The 21069-nt window shown below is 43.0% G+C and overlaps 1 protein-coding gene across 1 annotated transcript in view; it reads left to right on the plus strand.

Annotated features, from left to right (window-relative positions):
- HERC1 (HECT and RLD domain containing E3 ubiquitin protein ligase family member 1) overlaps positions 1 to 21069 on the plus strand; it is a 213642-nt gene that overhangs the window by 43499 nt on the left and 149074 nt on the right. The window contains exons 3-11 of the mRNA XM_084641722.1: positions 911 to 1006; positions 1502 to 1696; positions 4332 to 4643; positions 6041 to 6137; positions 8004 to 8147; positions 17276 to 17403; positions 18914 to 19058; positions 19154 to 19325; positions 20745 to 20879. Coding sequence (XP_084497848.1) covers positions 911 to 1006; positions 1502 to 1696; positions 4332 to 4643; positions 6041 to 6137; positions 8004 to 8147; positions 17276 to 17403; positions 18914 to 19058; positions 19154 to 19325; positions 20745 to 20879 — 1424 coding nt within the window. The remainder of the gene's footprint in view (positions 1 to 910; positions 1007 to 1501; positions 1697 to 4331; positions 4644 to 6040; positions 6138 to 8003; positions 8148 to 17275; positions 17404 to 18913; positions 19059 to 19153; positions 19326 to 20744; positions 20880 to 21069) is intronic.

The raw sequence follows: 21069 nt of genomic DNA on the forward strand, positions 1-21069 counted from the left end.
GGCGTAAGCTTAATGTGCACAAACTCAAACAGGGGCAGATTTTTCTCTTAAACTGAAAAACAAAAACCTCTGCCCGCCCATCTACTAAAAAAACCTAAATTAAACCTATTTTGAAAGGGATTAAAAGAATGGGAGAATTTTTTTATTTTTTTTTGGGTGGGGTGGGGCACAGCACAAAACTACTAAATGTACTGCAGAAAATCACTATTGTATATGCACAGTAATACAGTTGGTCATATGGGTATTTTACAGTTTGTGTCAGCTCTATGTTGAAAGAAGGTGAGCTGACCCAGGGATATATTAGGGACTAGTGCTTTATTTAGGAGGATTTGCATCAGATTCTGAATCAAACCAGACGCTTTAAAATGCTTGTAATAGTGTTTGTCTTTCAGACCTTAGTTATGTGCGATAAATGTACCAGTGAAAGACCAGTGTTTGCATAGAAAACCTCTGCTTATGTAAAATTGAAGCTGTCTAATGTGTCTAACTTGTTTTGATGATTAAATATAAAAACATCATTGAAACCATTGGAGGATTTGCATCATACACAAATAATAGTGTGTGATCTGTGGTTTAAGAGAAAAAGCATTCACCTTAAAAATGCACACAAACAACTACTTTAAAACAGTATTAAGGAAATCAAAACTCAAACTTAAAATTTAACCCACCACTATTTTTGGAGTGGTTAATTTAAAAATGAAAAGTCTTAGGAATATATTAATTTCCCATGTTATTGTTTAGTTATTCAAAATTAAAACTTGTTTTGGTTATAGACTGATTTCCGAAAACAAATTTGATTTCACTGCACAACTAGAAGAATAAATGCATCAAAAATATGTTGTGTAATGTGCCATTGCTGTGTGTACTTCTCTCTTTCTGACAACATCACCAATATTTTTTAAATTTGTAGGGATCATCTGCTGATCGAAGTCAGTGGAGGGAACCAACTAGAACGCCTGATGGTTTATGCTCTCTCTATGAGGCAGCTTTGTGTTTGTTTGAGGAGGTATGTCTTTTAATGAACTTTGAGTTTCGAGTGAAACAGTGCAAAATACAATTCACTTATTTGTTTAGCTCACATTTTTTAAAAGTGAGATTATTAACTTTGTGGTCCTTCCAAGGATATCCAAGTGTTTTACAAATGTTTTATGAATTAAGCCTCACACCTATCCTGTGAAATGGAGGGTGGGGAGGGGGGAGAAATCCCCATTTTACAGAAGGAAGTCTGAAGCTAAGATACTTGGCCAAGATCATAATGCAACAAGTCTGTTGGATGGCTGGGCATACAACCCATATATCTCTTGACACCCAGGCCTGCATTTTAACCACCAGATGACTGCTAAAAGTCAGTACTGTGCATTAGGTAGAAAATTGAATTAATCAGAATGATGGGAATGTAAGAATGCACATGTTGGTTGGCCAATAGGAAAATGCATTGAAAGTCAACTAAAATTCTTGTTTAGTTACCTTGTTAGTGTTGTTTTTTATTTTATTGCATTAGGTTTGTCGAATGGCATCAGACTATTCTAGAACATGTGCCAGCACTGACAGTATACAAACTGGTGATGCTCCCATTGTTTCTGAGACTTGTGAAGTGTATGTTTGGGGTAGTAACAGCAGCCACCAGCTGGTAGAAGGAACACAAGAGAAAATACTTCAGCCCAAACTAGCACCAAGTTTTTCTGATGCACAAACTGTGAGTGATTTTTGTAGTGGTATCTAATGTACTGTAGTCGTAAACTTAAGAAGATGCATATCATTTTTTAAGTTTTTCCAGTTTTTATACTTTAATAAATAAGATCTAAAGAGTTTTTTGTGATTAGTTTTGACTGTCAAGTCCTAATATTTGAAGAGAGAAAAACATCTGGAAATATATCCTAATTCTTAATGGGTCTGTGAAGAAACATGATTGTTCTCTATAGTAACACTTAAACATGAATCAGTTTTTTCCTAAATGACTGTGAACAGGTGTATAAGTAAATCCTCTAGTTCATTGTAAAAGCTGTTTGAAAAGAAGATTATTCTTTGGGTTACTACATTTTTTGTGCTTCACTCTTTACCCAAAAAAAAAAAAAAAAAAAAAAGTGGCCCTAAAGACCAAAAGATGTTCTAGCTGTTAATATTTATTCTCCATCAATTACTTTCACATCAAGTTTGCTTAGTTTAAAAGTCAAAGCAGGATCTTTCTAACTGCTGACACAGCAAGCTTGACTAGCTTTTTGTTTTTTCCGTTTTCAGTCATGGATTATGCTGGCACAACTTACCACTTTTGTTGATACGTGACACAAAATAGAAAAGTTTGTTCTTTTGCTGCTGTGGCTTTGCAATGTTTGTGTAGGTAAAAGCTTGTTTTGGTCACTGGACAAAGATGTGATTATGGTCCATATTCTGCAGTCAGTTCTGTTGAAGTCAATGGGAATTTTTATATGCCAAAGGACAGTAGGTTCACATCTCTAATAGGGCAGGCTTATGCATCAACATAACTACATTTCAAGCAAATATAATCTACAAAAGCTTAATGTATGATGTGTGTGTTTGGTTATTTAAATAATATAGTAAATACCCACACAACATATTTTGTGTGCTGCACACTTTGTGTGGAAAAATTCCTTCTTGTGTTCTCCAGGTAATCTTATTCTGCCCAGGAACATTTAATCCTTGGTCTTATTGCCCTTAAAAACATATTTCTTCTGTGTTTTGTGTATTGTTAATGGAACTACACATTTTAATGTTCAGTGAATTCATAATAGTGTATAGAAGGGACTATTTATCATCAGTTACAGTGAAGCATAACCTACTGTAAATCTATTTCATTAAGTTGTTTCTTTGTTTTTTAACCCTGGAAGCAGGGATGGCCGAGGCAGCAAAGAAATCCATGTCCATTCATGAATCTGACAGAGCTAAAGGAGGCCCAAATCACCCTCGCTAAACTCATGCCAGAGAAAGTCCCTAGTACCTATGTGTTATTTTACTATTCCTGCTTGATTTAGTTTTGTGTGTTTAAGGTGAGAATTACAACTTAAACTATGTGAGTGAAGAGGTGCAAATTACTAGGTAAAATAGCTTTATTGGGGTGTATTTATATTATCTATGTAGCAAGAAAATAGCTTTATTTTGGAATTTAAGAATGCTTTTAATTTAAGATTTACAGAAGATCAACTTAACCTGCGTTCCCATAGCTCGTTCAAGTCCAAATGCTCCTTAATTTTTAGTTTGCATTATCGCAAAAAGAACGAGGAGTACCTATGGCACTAACAAATTTATTTGGGCATAAGCTTTCGTGGGCTAAAACCCACTTCATCAGAAGTATGCAGTGGAAAATGCAGTAGGAAGATAGATAGATAGATACACACACACACACACAACATGAAAAATGTGTGTTGCCATACCAACTCTAAAGACACTATTCAATTAAGGTGGGCAATTATCATCAGGAGGAAAAAAAACTTTTGTAGTGATAATCAGGATGGCCCATTTCAAACAGTTGACAAGAAGGTGTGAGTAACAGTAGGGGAAAAAATTAGTATGGGGAAATAGTTTTTACGTTGTATAATGACCCATCCACTCTGTCTTTATTCAAGCCTAATTTAATGGTGTTCAGTTTGCAAATTAATTTCAGTTCTGCTGTTTTTCGTTGGAGTCTGTTTTTGAAGATTTTTTGTTGAAGGATTATGACTTTTAGGTCTGTAATTGAATGACCAGGGAGGTTGAAGTGTTCTCTGACTGGTTTTTGAATGTTATAGTTCTTGATGTCTGATTTGTGTCCATTTATTCTTTTGCGTAGAGACTGTCTGGTTTGGCCAATGTACATGGCAGAGGGGCATTGCTGGCACATGATGGCATATATCACATTGGTAGATGTGCAGGTGAATGAGCCTCTGATGGTGTGGCTGATGTGATTAGGTCCTGTGATGGTGTCCCTTGAATAGCTATGTGGTCAGGGCTTTGTTCCAAGGATAAGTTCCTGGGTTAGTGTGTGTTTTTTTTTTTATGGTGTGTGGTTGCTGGTGAGTATTTGCTTCAGGTTGGGGGGCTGTCTGTAAGCGAGGACTGGCCTTGCTTACCAAGATCTCTCTGGTCAGACAGTTACAGAACTGAAAGTCGCAGTTCTTCAACAAAAAAACTTCAAAAACAGACTCTCTAAGGTTCCACAAGTACTCCTCATTCTTTTTGCTGATACAGACTAACACAGCTACCACTCTGAAAATTATCACAAAAGGGATCCATGAAGGAATACAACATTCTGTTAAAAGTACAGACTTTAAGCTTTGCTCTAATGTATTTATCTAATGCATTTCCTTTTGTAATATTTTTACCTTTTTTGCTTATAGATTGAAGCTGGACAATATTGTACTTTTGTCATTTCCACGGATGGTTCTGTCAGAGCCTGTGGTAAAGGCAGCTATGGGCGGCTAGGACTTGGTGACTCCAATAACCAGTCCACACTGAAAAAATTGACTTTTGAGCCTCACAGGTCTATTAAAAAGGTATCCTCTTCAAAAGGATCTGATGGTCACACTTTAGCATTTACCACAGAGGGGGAAGTCTTCAGCTGGGGTGATGGTGACTATGGAAAACTAGGACATGGAAATAGCTCAACACAGAAATATCCCAAACTTATTCAGGGTCCTTTACAAGGAAAGGTATGTTTTATGTAATGGAATGTCTTTTTGTTTTCATGCTTTTTTAATTCAATGCTGTTACTTCCATAAAGATTCAAATATTTCAATTTATATACAAGACTACTCTTTTGGGGAGGCTAGAAGGGTAGAAGTTCTCTCTTTCAGCTAAGCACTTAAACATGCACTCAGCTTTAGTCGTGAGTAGTTCCTTTGGTGGTCAGTGGGTCTAACTCATGTGATTAAGTGCTTTGTTGAACTGGTACCTAATTTTAGAAGATTACTGATCTTTTTAGTTGCATGTAATAATTTTAACACAGAATCCTTAACACTGACAGTGCTTTTCCTTTTCAGAGTTCATTAGTTAATCCTCATAACTCCTCGGTGCAGTCGATTAATACTGTATTATTCCCATTTTTTCTAATGAAGAAACTGAGTGAGAGGCTGAATGACTTGTCAAGGCCACAGACGGAGTCAGTTGTAGAGCCAGGAGTAGCACATGGAAGTTTCTTGCTGTCAGTTCTCTCTCAGTATTAAATGGCAATACATACCACTTTAAGTGATTTTCTTTTTAAGTGACTCTCTTGAGATGATTAAGATGAGTCACTCTTACAACTGCCGTACATGTGGGGGGCAGTGGGGTGGAAAGGAACAGGCCCAGTGGTGAGCTGGAGCCGGTTCGTACCTGTGCGCGTGAACTGGTTGTTAAATTTTGAAGCCGGTTTAAAACCGGTTGTTAAAGGGGTGGGCAAACTCCGGCTCGTGGGCCACATGCGACCTGCGGGACCGTCCTGTCCGTCCCGCCTGAGCTCTCGGCTGGGGAGGCTTCCCTGTGAATTTTTACTCACCCGTCGGCACTCCGAGCCTTCGGCGGCAGGTCCTTCACAGTTCCCAGACCCTGAAGCAGATTGGTCCATCCAGAAGAAGGTGGTGCAATATTCATAAGAGTGTCTTAAGGGTGGAAGAGAGCCTTTTCATGCTATAATAGCTCTTGGTTTGCACCTGTAGGGAATAAGGCAGATGACAGCTGGGTGTGGGTTTTCCTCCCTTTTCCCATTTAGTGCTGCCAGACTAGGTTGCCTTGCAGGCATTATCCAGTTTAAATTACTCCTGTTTAAGCTTGCTTGATAAATAAAAGTTGCGGCCACATGGCCAAATTTCAGATTTCTGTCTTCCTTTGTTTTCCCCCCTGCCATTTGCAAATGCCTGTTAAATACTAAAAGAGAGTTTGTAACTATAATTTAATGAACAAGATATATTTTATGGGGGCAAAAAAATGGATCTGTGATACAGTAGTCCAATGTTCTTACTGAAGGCAAACTTTCATAACCCTGTTCCTTAGTGACTCAAAATTCTGTATGATTCTACTACTTGCAACAGCTTCAGTTTTAGAAATGTCGTTTTCTTTGCATGTAACGTAGGTAGTTGTATGCGTGTCAGCTGGATACAGACACAGTGCTGCTGTTACAGAAGATGGAGAATTGTATACTTGGGGTGAAGGAGACTTTGGAAGACTAGGTAATTTCAAAATTCCTTGTATGAAATTGACATGACCTGTTGCTTTTGAAAAGGGCATATGTTCAGTAATGATCCTACACATTTATTCAGATTTTTTCCTTGTATATTAGGGTTTCTAAAGTTTTCATATTTACTCTGCAAAATTAACTATTACATGTCTGATTGTTTTCAAAAAGCATGCTTCTCCCAGTGCTCCAAACTGTCCCCTATGCCTTCCTTGGTAACAAAACCCCCATACTTCAAATACTCCAGCTTCCGCAACAACTTCTGTAATAATAAAAACACAGAACAAAAAACCTTTGTAGAACATTGCAAAATTAAAATGTAGGTCAAGTTTGTCATAAAGTATTTTGGGTTCTTAAGTGGTAGGATTACATACAGAAAGGACCAACTGGAAGTTAGAAATGTTGTGGCCAACTGTATACATACTCATGGGGGAAATGGAGAGGGAAGAAAAGATTTCTGTTTCTTGAGTGAGGGTAAGTGTACTGTAGTCATATTTCTCTTTCCTTTGGTTTGTCTGATTTTGAATTTTCTACTTTTTATAGTTATTTGGGCTATAACTAGGTGACTGATTTTTTTCTATTGAACTGTTGATATTAATATTAATGGTTTGCTATATGTAATTGTTTATGGTAAAGAAATTATTATAGATAAAAGTTTACCTCTACTAATTCTTAAAAGTTAAAACAGTAGCACTCCAGGAGTTACTATCTTTAGAAGGATTAATGGTGATTTGTGTGCTTGGTGAGCAAATTAAAATTTGTATGTGCTATGTTAATTTTGTTAAATGGGAAACATACTTTTCTGTGTTTTGAAATTTCACAGTGTATGCAAATAAGTTATTAAAATTTTTTTTCACTGCAATTTTCATCAGGAAAAAGGTGCTCAAATAACAGTATCACTAAAACCTTATTAATTCACACTGGTTAGAGTGATCCATTATGAATTACTGAACTTTGCAAAATAATAAGTGAGAAAACAATTAAAACCAGTATGCTGCATCTAAAACTTATTTCATTCATTTGACTATTTCAGTTTTTGTCCTGTGCCAGATCAGATCTGGGGTAATGTAGCTTTCCTCCCAGCAGGTAGCAAAAGCAGAACACAATTGGTACATTTAAGGTTTATTGGATACCAGGTTTCAGTTGTTCCTGTTTCCAGTAGGTGCTGCTCTGAGGCTCAGGTCTTTCTGCTGCTAGATTTTAGAAAATCAGTCTCGCGTTCAGTCGTATTGCTCTATTTTCTCGAGATAAGGATGATCATAGCATCTATTTAGTTTATGCTATAGTCCCACAGTCCTCTTGGCTTTCAAAAGTTTACCTGGACCCGAAGTGGGCCGAACATATTCCTGGATTTGCTGTTCTGATTCAGAGATCAGTGTTTCAGGCTACTCATCTTGGGTAGTTCTCTATTCAGTGGCTTTCTGTGATGCTTACCTGCACACACTGATTTTTTTTAAGGTCCACATTCAGGAAGTCACTTACCCTATGAGACCACTACCTTTTGGGCTAGCTACAAACCAGCATTAGAAAGGGTACGTTATCCCCATCTAGCCTAGTTTTGGTGACGCAAATCTAATTAGTGGGTAAGAAATTTCCCTAAATTATGATGCATCATAATGCACTAGTAAACATTCTGTAGTACATTTTGTAAAAATAATGAAGGGTTGGTAATTTGAGACCTTACTACAGAACTTTTCTATTAAATCATTGCTGAGAAGTAAGCAGAAACATAAAATTTTTGTGTCAATTACAAGGTGATGAATTAGCAAAGTTCTGTTGTGCATTATAATTACAGATGGATCTTAAAATTCATAAACAGGAGGAAGGAAACATATCAAAATACATTTTTTGTTTTTCCAAGGTCATGGTGACAGCAATAGCCGTAACATTCCAACTTTAGTAAAAGACATTAGCAATGTGGGAGAAGTTTCCTGTGGCAGTTCACACACAATAGCGCTATCCAAAGATGGAAGAACAGTGTGGTCATTTGGAGGAGGAGATAATGGTATGTAAAAACTAAAATTTTAATAATAGTTAACATGGGTCATTTGTGATATGAAATATGATGAAGTATTTCTACATTTTTGAAAAATCTGTTGCACATCAAATGGACTGAGTTGTTATCCACAGAGGAGCTAAAACTGAGGATTGGTGAGACGCTGAGGTAAAAGGTTGTTTGTAGATGCAAATATCTTGTGAAATTGTGTAAAGATACAGAAAGGAAGATTGTAATTAAGCAGAAGGACTTGTTCAGGGGTGTAAGAGGAGATTTAAGTTCATGTGATAAGTTGAGGCAAGTCCATGAAGAGTTTAAAAAAAAAAAAAAGACATTTGTATGTATTGATTTTTACCATACATTTCAATTATAATGTCTTTTAGTGTGAGAGACTTGTAAAACTACAAGATCCGCATGATTTTACCTGACCTTACTGAAGTAGCATTGTACAGTGATTATAGCACAGGGTCTCTGAAGTCGTAATCCTGGTTGCTGTGTGATCTTGTATAGAGAAATTAAGTACATGCCCATCAGTTTCCATATATTTAATATACTTATAATGAGATTCACCCATTTTTTGCGGGAAACACATTGGAATTAAGCTACATACGTTTTTTCTATTATTTTTATTTTATTTTATTTTTTTATTGCTGTGCATGTCAATACGCCTGTGTATGAGAGGTCAGAATCTAATCTGTGATTTTTTTAGGTGGAATAACTTCTTGTCAGAAGATATAGGGAAACTAAGATGTATTTCACAATCTTCATTATGGGCTTCAAATCCAATACATTTTGGTGTAACATTCTTCAGTACAAGTATCTTTTATGCATTTACATCCTATGGAAGTGATCACTATTAGCTCAATTACCATTCCATATGATTCCAACCAGAGTACAGTCCATGTACTTTGACTTCTTTGTTTTATTTGGTAGTTCTTAAGACAGAAATGGTATAGTGAAGTCAATACACAAGGATATACACAATATATAAGGATAAGTTTTAATATTAGAACGTAGACTTTGTGTAAAAATGGACTAAAAGTTTATCATGTCTGCAAATATGTAGAATGAAATATTTAAAGGTAGTGTAAAGTTTTTTCAAGTTCGTTCACTTTTTCATCTCATGTGACTCCTGAGCCATGAAGTTCTACTTCTGTTTTATTTGTTTTTGTCAAAACTTTTAATGTTTTTTTTTATATATATATTTGGAATAGTTGCTGTCACTACCACATCTCTCAGGAAAAGCCAAAATAAGAGAGACTCAGACTCTGCCATCTCCTGTCTTTACAGCTATTTCAGTGCCAGAAGTGCATATAGGATTCCTCTATCAAGCTTTTCTACTTACTCACTGTCTTCCTTAGAGCAGCTGGATTTGTTAAGATTAAAGCTGTTACTTTGCGACCTCCTAGCGCAGTGTATGTGTGTGAAAGGTGAAAAAGCTCAGAGCAGCAGCTCATATTGCCATCAGTGATTAATAGAGCTAGTTGGGAACTAGAACTTTCATTACATGGGGAATTCTGACCCCGGGTCGGGGGGAAGGGGAAGGGAGGAGGAATTGTTCCAAATTGGAATGAAAACCAAAATGTCCTGTAAAATTCAGGAAATTTTCTATGCAAGACCATTGAAATGTTTCATTTTGACTTTAATATTACATTAAAATATTAAATGATACACAATATACACAGGGGGGGGTTGGTAGGGGAGCCTGGATCCTCTCACTCTACTGGGCTCCAACCCAGAGCCCTGCAAGGATTACCAAGGGTCTAGCACCTAGGAGCGCCTTAAGTCTGCACTCCCTGGGCCTTTTCCTTATCACCCACTCTCTATAATCCAAGTTCTTCTTTGAGTGCTCGTTCACGTCCATTCCACATTAGGGGTGCGCGCACTGCGTGCACAAGTGTCGGAAACTTTTTCCCTTAGCGGCTCCCGTCAGGCTGGTGGGCCCCCTTAGTGGCGCCACTGCGCCCCGCATATATACCCCCGCTGGCCTGACCCCCTCCAGTTCCTTCTTACCGTCCATGGTGGTGTTGGAACAACCCCCCGCACCCCCTTTCTCTCTCATAGAAGAGCAGTCCCTTAGCCGGAGAGTAGCTGTTTTCAGTTCGTTTACATATAGATTGTGAACACTTAAGTGATTAGGTGTTTGGAGGTCTCCAGCACTGGCCCCGGGCCGCAGGGCATACCGCAGGCTCACGGCTTCAAGGCTTGCGCCACGTGTCACAAACCTATGCCAGTTAGTGACCCCCGCGACTTGTGTCTACGTTGCCTGGGGGACAGACATCAAACTGAAAGGTGTAGGATTTGCAAGGCGTTCAAGCCAAGGACAAGGAAAGAAATAGACTTTCGCCTAACGCAACTGTTGATGGAGGCTGCATTGCAGCCGCTGGGCCCGGAGCGCCCGACACTGGCTCAGGCTTCCTCAGACCCGGCCCCGAAGCTCCAGGCTAGGCCCCGGCACAGATGGTCCTCCCCGGTGTGGCCCCTGGTGCAGCCTAAAGGAAGGCGCGGTCGTTCCCCGCACAGGAGGCTGGCGCCTCCCAAGGCCCCGAGCGCTGACCAAGAGCAGGAAAGGCCGCGGTACCGGCGCTGACGCAGGCGGTCCCGGCGGCACAAGCCCCACTGAGCCCAGACCTAAGTGAGCTCAGTGCGGAGGATGGGCTTGAGGACATAACGGGTCAGCCCTCTACGCCTGGCACCTTTTGAGGCCGCAAAGGACCTCATCGAGCTGTCGGCGGCGAGCCCCCTCCCATATGTGGAGAACCCTCTGGCACCCATGCCTCGGGCGCCGTCAAGGGGTAAGCCGGCAATGGTGTGCCGCTCAAAGACACCGTCCTGGCACCGCTCCCAGAGTTGGTCCCGGTTGAGCTCCGACTCCGCAGACTTGCACTTGCCAGCGGCCCAGAAAGAGGTTGCAGCACCGGCAGTGGGTTGACGCGAAGAAGCACCAGGAAGGGCACATCGCTCTCCAGCACTGCCCAGAGACTGGCACCGGGAGGAATCATAGAATATCAGGGTTGGAAGGGACCCCAGAAGGTCATCTAGTCCAACCCCCTGCTCAAAGCAGGACCAATTCCCAGTTAAATCATCCCAGGGCTTTGTCAAGCCTGACCTTAAAAACCTCTAAGGAAGGAGATTCTACCACCTCCCTAGGTAACGCATTCCAGTGTTTCACCACCCTCTTAGTGAAAAAGTTTTTCCTAATATCCAATCTAAACCTCCCGCACTGCAACTTGAGACCATTACTCCTCGTTCTGTCATCTGCTACCATTGAGAACAGTCTAGAGCCATCCTCTTTGGAACCCCCTTTCAGGTAGTTGAAAGCAGCTATCAAATCCCCCCTCATTCTTCTCTTCTGCAGGCTAAACAATCCCAGCTCCCTCAGCCTCTCCTCATAACTCATGTGTTCCAGTCCCCTAATCATTTTTGTTGCCAAAATTGAGTTGAGATGGCTCTCGCCAGAGGTCTCCCGTAGACGGTCCCGGTCCAGGGAACGCTCAGCCAGGAGCCGCTCATTCTCCCACCAGTAAACAGATGGTTGGCACTGCCATGGCCTTTGCGATCGCCGTTGCCACAGTCCGGCGTCGGCTCCAGCCGCTATAGCTACCCACACCAGGGCCCGGACAGCAGGGACCCTCCGGGGAGCTGGCAACCTCAATGGGGGCTGCCAGGCCATTGGCCCTTCTGGACCCCCTGGGGCTATCAGGAGTGCCAAGGGGCCCCGTCCAGGGCAAGTTACTTGGTGCAGAGGTCCCGGTCCCCGCACCGACGCCAGACGGTGCCGGAGGCAACAGTATCCAGGCCTCCAGCATCCCCCCAGCTTAGACTGGAGAGTCCGGCACCGAGCCCAGTGCTGTCCCATGGACTCCTGCCCCGGCCTGAGCTGGGGGCCCCTGCCACGGAAGATGGGGAGCAGGAGGACCAACCAGAGGGGATCGAGCAGCAACTAACCTCCTTGTCTTCCCCTGATGAGCGGTGGTGGGTACAGAGGTATCAGGCTCTCCGCCAATAGACCATAGAGCCCACCAGGAACTGCTGCACAGAGATGCCCAAAATTTGGGGTTGCAGGCTGAGGAGATGGTTGAGCAGGAGGACCCCATGGTGGACATTTTGAGCCCCGAAGGGCCATCCAGAATAGTGCTCTCGCTCATTAAGACCATTCAGTCTAACTATAAGACTATATGACAGACCCCGGCCTCCAGTGCTCCAACGGCTAAAGGAGTGGAGCGAAAATGCTTTGCCCCAGCTAAGGGCTATGAGTTCCTATTCTGCCACCCGAGTCCAGGCTCCCTAGCGGTTTCAGTGGTGAACGAAAGGGAGCTCCATGGACAGCAGGCCCCGGCCCCTAAGACCAAGGAAGCAAAACACCTGGACCTTTTTGGTAGAAAGGCGTACTCATCTGGGGGCCTTCAGTTGAGGATTGCTAACCAGCAGGCCATCCTCAACCGTCACAATTTCAACTCCTGGGTGGCAGTGGGGAAGTTTAAGGACAACCTCCGGCAAGGTTCCCAACAGAAGGCCCGGGTGGACGAGGGCAAGGCAGTAGCCAAGACCTCTCTCCAGGCCTCCTTGGATTTGACAGACGTGGCAGCTAGAACAATCACGTCAGGGGTGGTCATGAGGCGCTCGGCATGGCTCCAGGAGTCAGGGCTGCCCCCCAAGGTCCAGAATACGCTCCAGGACCTCCCCCTTCGAAGGGTCTGGGCTCTTCTCGGATCAGAAAGACGCGAGGCTGCATAGCCTCAAGGACTTGCGGGCTATGCTCAAGTCGCTGGGTAGGCACACCCTAGCGACTAGCGACCCAGAGGGAGCCCTTTAAGCCTCAGCCTCCCCCTCAACGCCAGTACCAGCCTCACCACAGACATGAGCCTTACCGTAGGTGAGGCAGGGATAACAGGCGATGGCGCAATAACAATAATAACAATAATGCGCCGGGCCAGAGCCAAGGCCAGCACAAACCCCAGCCGGGCACTAAGCCAGGCTTTTGAAGGTGCGCTTGAGGACAGCGTACCAGACCAGTCACCGGATCCGTCCCTTTGTTTCCTGAACCGCCTGTCCCATTTCTCCCGTGCGTGGTCCACCATTACGCCGGACCGTTGGGTCTTATGCACGGTGCGGAACGGGTACGCGCTGCAGTTTGTCTCCCCCTACCCCACCCCCCTTCCCCGTCCCTCTTCAAGGACCCCTCTCACAAGCATCTCCTAGAGGAGGAAGTCTGCTCGCTGCTACGGGGGTGGGGGCGGTAGAGGCGGTGCCTCACAACCTAAGGGGAAAAGGGTTCTACTACCGGTACTTTCTCATCCCCAAGGCCAAAGGGGGCCTTCGCCCAATCCTAGACCTGCGCGGGCTCAACAAATTCCTGGTCAAGGCCTGGTTCCGAATGGTCTCTCTGGGCACCATCATCCCTTCCCTGGATCTGGGGGACTGGTACGCCACCCTTGACATGAAGGACGTGTTCTTTCATATCGCCATTTTGCCAGCACATCGGCAGTTCCTACGCTTCACCGTGGGCCGAGAACATTATCAGTTTGTGGTTCTTCCGTTGGGTCTAGCCACGGCCCCAAGGCTGTTCACGGAGTGCATTGCGGTGGTGGCGGCCTTCTTACGGAGGCAGAGAATCCGGGTGTACCCGTACCTCGACGACTGGCTCCTGGTGGGCTGATCCGAGGCGGAGGTACGGGGCCATGTGGAGGTGGCCCTGAGATTGTTCCAAGAGCTTGGGCTCCTGGTCAACATCCCCAAGTCCACGCTCGTACCCACACGGAGAGTGGAATTCATAGGGGCGGTCAGTGCAGGTCGGGGCAAGCCTTCCGGTATCCTGATTCTGGGCTATCCAAGAGGCAGTGGCCTCCCTGCGCCAGTTTCCAACAACAACGGCCAGATGCTGCCTGTGGCTGCTGAGCCACATGGCAGCATGCACACACGTGGTCAGGCATGCCAGCCTGAGACTCAGGACTCTGCAGGCGTGGCTCGCTCAGGTGTACCAGGCAGGGACCCCCTGGACCTGGTAGTGACATCCCCAAGGGATGTGCTGGAGTCCCTGCTGTGGTGACAGTCCCAGCCTGTGGTTTGCGAAGGCATCCCCTTTGCTGCCCCACTTCCGGACCTGATGCTGATGATGGACGCATCAGACCACGGATGGGGGGCTCACCTGGGGGACCTCATGACTATGGGGTTGTGGTCCGAGGCAGAGCGGTCGCTCCGTATCAACATGAAGGAGCTCAGGGCGGTTTGTCTCGCCTGCCAGACCTTTCATGCCACGCTGAGTGGTTGCAGCGTGACAGTTCTCACAGACAACACTACTGCCATGTTTTATATAAACAAGCAGGGCGGGGCTCGTTCCTCGCCACTCTGTCGTGAGGCTCTCCTCCTCTGGGACCTTAGGATGCCTCGAGATGAATCGCATGGGCTATGCAATCTCCCGGGAGTACGGAACGAGCTGGCGGACTCCCTCAGCAGGTCATACTGCATGCACGAGTGGACGCTCTGGGCGGACGTCATGCTTTCGCTCTTCTGCAGGTGGGGGTTTCCCCGGGTAGATCTGTTTGCTATCAGGGCCAATGCCCAGGGCCCGCGGTTCTGCTTGTTCCGGGCCACAGCCCGGGCTCACTCGCGGACACATTTGCGATCCCGTGGAGAGGGAGCTTGATGTATGCCTTTCCCCTGCTCCCCTTGGTGCACAAGGTCCTGCTCAAGGTGCGCAGGGACAGGGCGGCGGTGATCCTCATCGCCACAGCCTGGGTCTGCCAACACTGGTACACATAGCTCCTAGAGCCCCAGTAGTCCTGCCCCTACACTGGGACCTAATTACTCAGGACGGCAGGCGGCTTCTCCACCCCAACCTGCAGTCACTGCACCTGATGGCATGGAGGGTCTGTGGCTAGACGCCCTGGAGAGCCAGTGCTCCCTTCCTGTGCAGCAAATTCTGCTTTGCAGTAGAAAGCCCTCTACCAGGGCGGCCTATATGGCCAAGTGGAAAAGGTTCTCGTGTTGGTGTGAACCACAACAGGTGCGGCCGGGCCAGGCCCCGGTGCAGGCCATTCTGGAATACCTCCTGCACCTCAAGCAGCAAGGACTAACCCCATCCTCAGTCAGAGTGCACCTGGCGGCCATCTCTGCCTTCCATCCGGGGTTCTCGGGGGCTTGGTTTTTTCCCACCCAGTGGTGGGACGGTTCCTTAAAGGGTTGGAGAGGGTGTTTCTTTACTCCCGCCCCCCAGTCCCTCCATGGAACCTTAACCTGGTCCTTTCTAAACTCATGAGACCCCCTTTCGAGCCCCTCACTACCTGTTCTCTCCTCCACCTTTCCTGGAAGGTGACGTTTCTGGTTGCCATTACCTCGGCCAGAAGGGTGTCCGAACTGAGGGCCCTCATCTCTGAGCCACCATACACAGTATTTCACAAGGACAAGGTGCAGCTCCGGCCGCACCCCATGTTCCTCCCTGAGGTGGTGTCCCAATTCCATCTGGGCCAGGACACTTGTCTGCCGGTGTTTTTCCCGAAACCCCATACGGACCCGAGTCACTGCAGCTTGCACACCTTGGATGTGCGTCAAGTGCTGGCGTTCTATTTGGAGCGCACCAAGCCCTTTTGCAAATCCGCACAGTTGTTTGTGGCTGTGGCCGAGAGGTTAAAAGGCCTCCCAGTGTTGGCGCAGCGGATTTCGTCTTGGATTACAAGCTGCATCAGGGCATGCTATGAGCTCGCAGGTGTTCCCGCCCCGAGGTGTTCCCGGCCCACTTGACCAGGGCGCAGGCGACTTCCACAGTGTTCCTGGGACAGGTCCCCATCCAGGAGATCTGCAGAGCAGCCACCTGGTCTTTGGTGCACACTTTCACGACCCACTGTGTGGTCAACCAGTAGGCCAGAGAGGACGTGGCAGTTGGCAGAGCGGTCCTCCGAGCAGTTGTTCCGTGACTCCTACCGTCCTCCAGAGGTAAGCTGTAATTCACCTAATGTGGAATGGACGTGAACAAGCACTTGAAGAAGAAAAAACGGTTACTTACTTTCTCGTAACTGTTCTTCGAGATGTGTTGTTCACATCCATTCCACCACCCACCCTCCTACCCCTTTGTCGGAGTCGCCAGCAAGAAGGACCTGGAGGGGGTCGGGCCAGCAGGGGTATATATGCGGGGCGCAGTGGCGCCACTCAGGGGGCCCGCTGGCCCAATGGGAGCTGCTAAGGGAAAAAGTTTCCGACGCTCGTGCATGCAGTGCGCACACATCTAATGTGGAATGGACGTGAACAACACATCTCGAAAAACAACAGTTACGACAAAGTAAGTAACCGTTTTTTTTACTGTGGTGGACCAGTAAAAGAGAAAGATATGGACTGGACTGTCCTTTGCTCTGTCTGGGCAGAGCAGTTAGGCTCCTTTTCTCCAGATGAAAGCTCCTGTAGCACCCCTTTGCAGCAGCTCCCAAGGCAGGTCCTTATCCCTGCCTGTTCAACCCCCTTCTGAACTGTCTGCTTTCCTTTTAAGTTCCCTCCTCCATCTGAAATATGTTCTGCAGTTGCAGCTGGGCTGGGTCGTTTGGGCCTATGGTTGCGCTTTAACTTCAGGTCTAGTGTGGGGTTTATACACCCGGTCACAACTGCTCTTTCACAGAAAATGACATTACGTGAACTTCTGAGGGCAAAGGGCTGAATTCAAAAGAGAAACTTCGAGGAAGAAAAGACAGAAAACCTTAAAATTATGTGAAGGGCTTAAAAACAGACATATTAACGTATGAAGGACTGTTAGAAAACTTCAGAAAAACTTTTCAGGCCATCCTTTAAGTTAAAAAAAAAATAGAGTTGGATTTTTGTTTTACTAAACATGCTAAGGCTTCACATTTAAGAAGACTTAAGTAAATGACAGATCACAAAATGAGGAGCTAAGCAACACATTAGTGAAAAAACTCAGTTTAGTCTGCTAGGTGTGTGTTCAGTAAACATCTACTACAACCTCTATGCTTCCTTCTACTGAATAGCAATAAAGTAATTTAAAAATAAAGCAAAACACTTACCTACCAAAGAGAAACACTGAGGCAAATGTTTAGAAATCTGAAAGGCTTTTGTTTGGGAAGTTAAATCTTCACATAACTGTCATAACTGCAGGTTACTTTTGTCTAATATTACCTTATGTGTCTGTCTGATAGGTAAACTCGGCCATGGTGATACCAATAGAGTATATAAACCTAAGGTTATAGAAGCTTTACAAGGAATGTTCATTCGCAAAGTATGTGCTGGGAGCCAATCTTCACTTGCCTTGACATCAACAGGACAGGTAGGCAAAAAGATATTTTTACTTGAACGACAGTCTTGCTGTTTGACAAGATGCCCGAGACTTGTTATTTAAATGTGTATGGTTATTATTTTGGTTAAAATTATGAAAAGGAATATACGCCTTTGAGACACTTTAAAACCAAAAAAAATCTTAAATGTTATACAACAGGTATGTAAAATTTTACTTAGCATAGATGCTCTGTTTAGAGGAATACAATTTAGAGAAGTATAATTTGTTCCAAGCATAGCTGGAAGAAAGACAAGACACCAGGAGTGTGGTTTAACTAGGCCACAACTTTATTAACATATCTAGGATCTATCACACAATAATTCATGCAGTGCTGTCATCCTTCCTCAAGATCAAAATTGGTACAAGTGGTAACTAATATCATAGTTTATAATCGTAGTTGTCATACATAACAATTATTTCTGTTTTCCAGTAATATACTATAGCTGTAGTATAATATTCAAGTGCCACATGACTTCTTCAGTCTATAGGGAAAAAATTCCCAAGATTATAATATATATAGAAAAAGAATATATGTTTATCTTTACAGACTAGAACTACATTTTATAATTTCTATCTGTATATTTAGTATACATTTCTGTATTATAAATGCAAAACACCAAAGGTCCAGTCTTGCAAAGGTTCTCTTTTAAAGGGTAATACAGAAATGTGGAGCTGTTATATAGAGTATTTCATAGTCTTAATGAACATTACAGCATATATAGTAATAGGTTTGAATACATTGTTTATATAAAGCCATATATGTACTTGGGCCCGGATTCAGCAGTCCATTCCTGTCCATGTCAGATAGTAAAGAAAAGGTCTGTGGTCCCAAGGGTCTTGATAACCAAAGAAAATAATTTTTTAAGGTTTATACATATATTTCAGATAAATTTTGATTGTTGCATTGTTTGCTAAATTTCAACAGCCATATTTGTCCATCACCCTTACTAAAATCTCTTTTAACCCCAGTTACTTAACATGTAATTGCAACTCTTTTAGTATTTGTTTTGATTTGTTTGTAAAGGTATTGTGAGGTGTGATTGATTGAAATTTAAGCCTACAAATGGGAAGGAATTCTGGATTAAATTTACCCACAACAGGATGTTTTATATACCAAATAATGTTGGGACTAAAAACAGAAGAATAATCTTTTATAGTTTATGTGTAATGATGATTTTGGAAATTATGGAGGTTTGAGGTCATTTAATTTCTCAAATATTTTTTCTTGTGTTGTATATTGGAGAATTGTTATCCCGAAGAATTTTCCGTGGCATAATGTGTATAATTAATTTATGAAGCAGTCAGGAATTTTTATATAAGTGGGTATATCAGAGTCCAGATTTGTACAGAGTGCATAAATACAAGTATACATACATAACTTGCTTGTGCAATTACAGGTATAATTGCAGTAATTACACACACACAGTCTTCTGTAGCTCTGTCTCTTGACAAATACCAATAATATTGTGTTTGAAACCTATATGTATATTTGTGTTTTTAGGTATATGCGTGGGGCTGTGGTGCATGCCTAGGCTGTGGTTCTTCAGAAGCTACTGCTCTTAGACCCAAGCTGATTGAAGAGCTGGCTGCTACAAGAATAGTTGATACGTCAATTGGTGACAGCCATTGTTTGGCACTCTCTCATGGTAATATAAATATGGTATATAGGGTGTTTATAATTATCTTTGATTAAAAGACACTGAGCCACACATTTTATTTCCTTCTTTGATTATCTCTTTAGATAATGAAGTTTATGCTTGGGGTAACAATTCCATGGGACAGTGCGGTCAGGGAAATTCCACTGGTCCCATTACTAAACCAAAGAAAGTAAGTGGTTTAGACGGAATAGCAATTCAACAGATTTCAGCTGGCACGTCGCATAGCCTTGCCTGGACAGCCCTTCCAAGGGACAGGTAAAATACTACATTTTATAAAAATAACCTGATGTATGTTAAAATTTTTAATTGTACTTGTTAACAGCATTGTACATCACAGTATTGCAATAGTTCTGTTTATAATGCTTTAAAGATTTTCTGTTTTGGTTTTTTTTATCATTGTGATTCGTGTTTAACAGCTATAACAGATAGGGACACTGTCAATTCAGAAATATTTTCTCTGAAAGCTTTGTACCTACTATTGGACAAAGAACATTTAAGGTTAATAAAACTGAAAAGTTGAAAAATAATTGTTTTTCAAGTTTGTTTATTTTGTGGATATGACAGCACTTTGTGTCAGTTACATTGTTTCCCTGTATAATCTATTAGCAAGGAAAAAAATGTCTCACGTCTTGTGTAAACAAACCTCAAGGATAGACACACTTCAGTTTGAGAGGCTTTTTTAGTTTAACTTAATTGGGAATTGTTATTACTTAACTGAAATAAGCCATTCTAACATCAAAATAAGTGTGTCCATGTAGGTGTTCGCTCTGGTTGACCTAAATCAGTTTTTAAAAATTGTTTGTTAGGCCTTGTCCATGCTTGAAGCTGAAGCAGTTTAACAGAGAAGACCCTGATAAAAAGCAACATAGAACTAGAGAAACTCTTAACAATTTTTTTAAGGATGACAGAATTTTTTTTTCAAAACCTTCCGTTTTAAAGGGAGCTATAGTGGAAATTGGAATTTCGAAAATTAGTTAATTTCATATAACATCAAATGACTGCATCCCTTCAAACTGTCAGTATTATGTCAAAATTTCTGTAGTTAATTAGTAACTTTCATGATGCCAAACTAGTTTTGAGAATGTTTTACAGCTCCTCTAAGAATCAGCTTCAAAAAAAATCCCATGTCCCTATATTTGAGGTACCCATAAAAGCACATATTTTGTTTTAGTTGCTCAGTGTTTGATTCAGAGAGACATTTACAGAAAAAAGAGAAACTAGCTACAAGAATCAGGAAGATTTTCTGCCCCAATCAGATAACTATTTTGTTAGGTCAAGCTATGAGCCAAAACCTTAGAGTTTTAAGCCAGAAGGAACCACCATATCATTTAGTCTGACCTCCTGTATATCACAGGCCACCAACACTACTCAGAGTCACTGAACCCAACAACCAAACTTAGACCTATGTATTATAGCCCACAGGACACTAAACGGTTATGTGCCACAGGCAGAGAATAGGAGGGACTGAGGTCCCTGCAATGGCAGAGAATTAAGTGAGAGAAACCCAGATAATCCCAGCAAGTGTCCCTGCTGCCTATGAATGCAATGATAGTGTCCTTGACGTGACAACCGTATTAATTTACTGTAACTGTTAATTTATTATACAGATAGTTGCATGTTTTACATGTACATTTATTTCAGTGTACTTCATGCATTTCTTATGTTTGATTCCAGACAAGTTGTTGCATGGCACAGACCTTATTGTGTAGACCTGGAAGAAAGTACCTTCTCCCATCTGCGCTCCTTTCTTGAGCGGTACTGTGATAAAATTAACAGTGAGATTCCTCCTCTTCCTTTCCCTTCATCAAGGTATCTATACAGTATATACATATTTGGTTTTGTTTTTTTGTTTTTAATAGTAAAGATTTGGGATTTTGGTTTCCTGGATTAAACAGCCTTTGCATTTCAGATATATTTTGTTTTGCAATACAATATTTTTTTCAATGCCAAAAATCAAACTACTCTTCTTTGGGTGATTACACATGTGCATTTCGCTCTT

This window comes from Lepidochelys olivacea, assembly GCF_965140295.1.
Source record: "Lepidochelys olivacea isolate rLepOli2 genome assembly, chromosome: 10".
In the NCBI taxonomy this organism is placed as follows: Eukaryota; Metazoa; Chordata; order Testudines; family Cheloniidae; genus Lepidochelys; species Lepidochelys olivacea.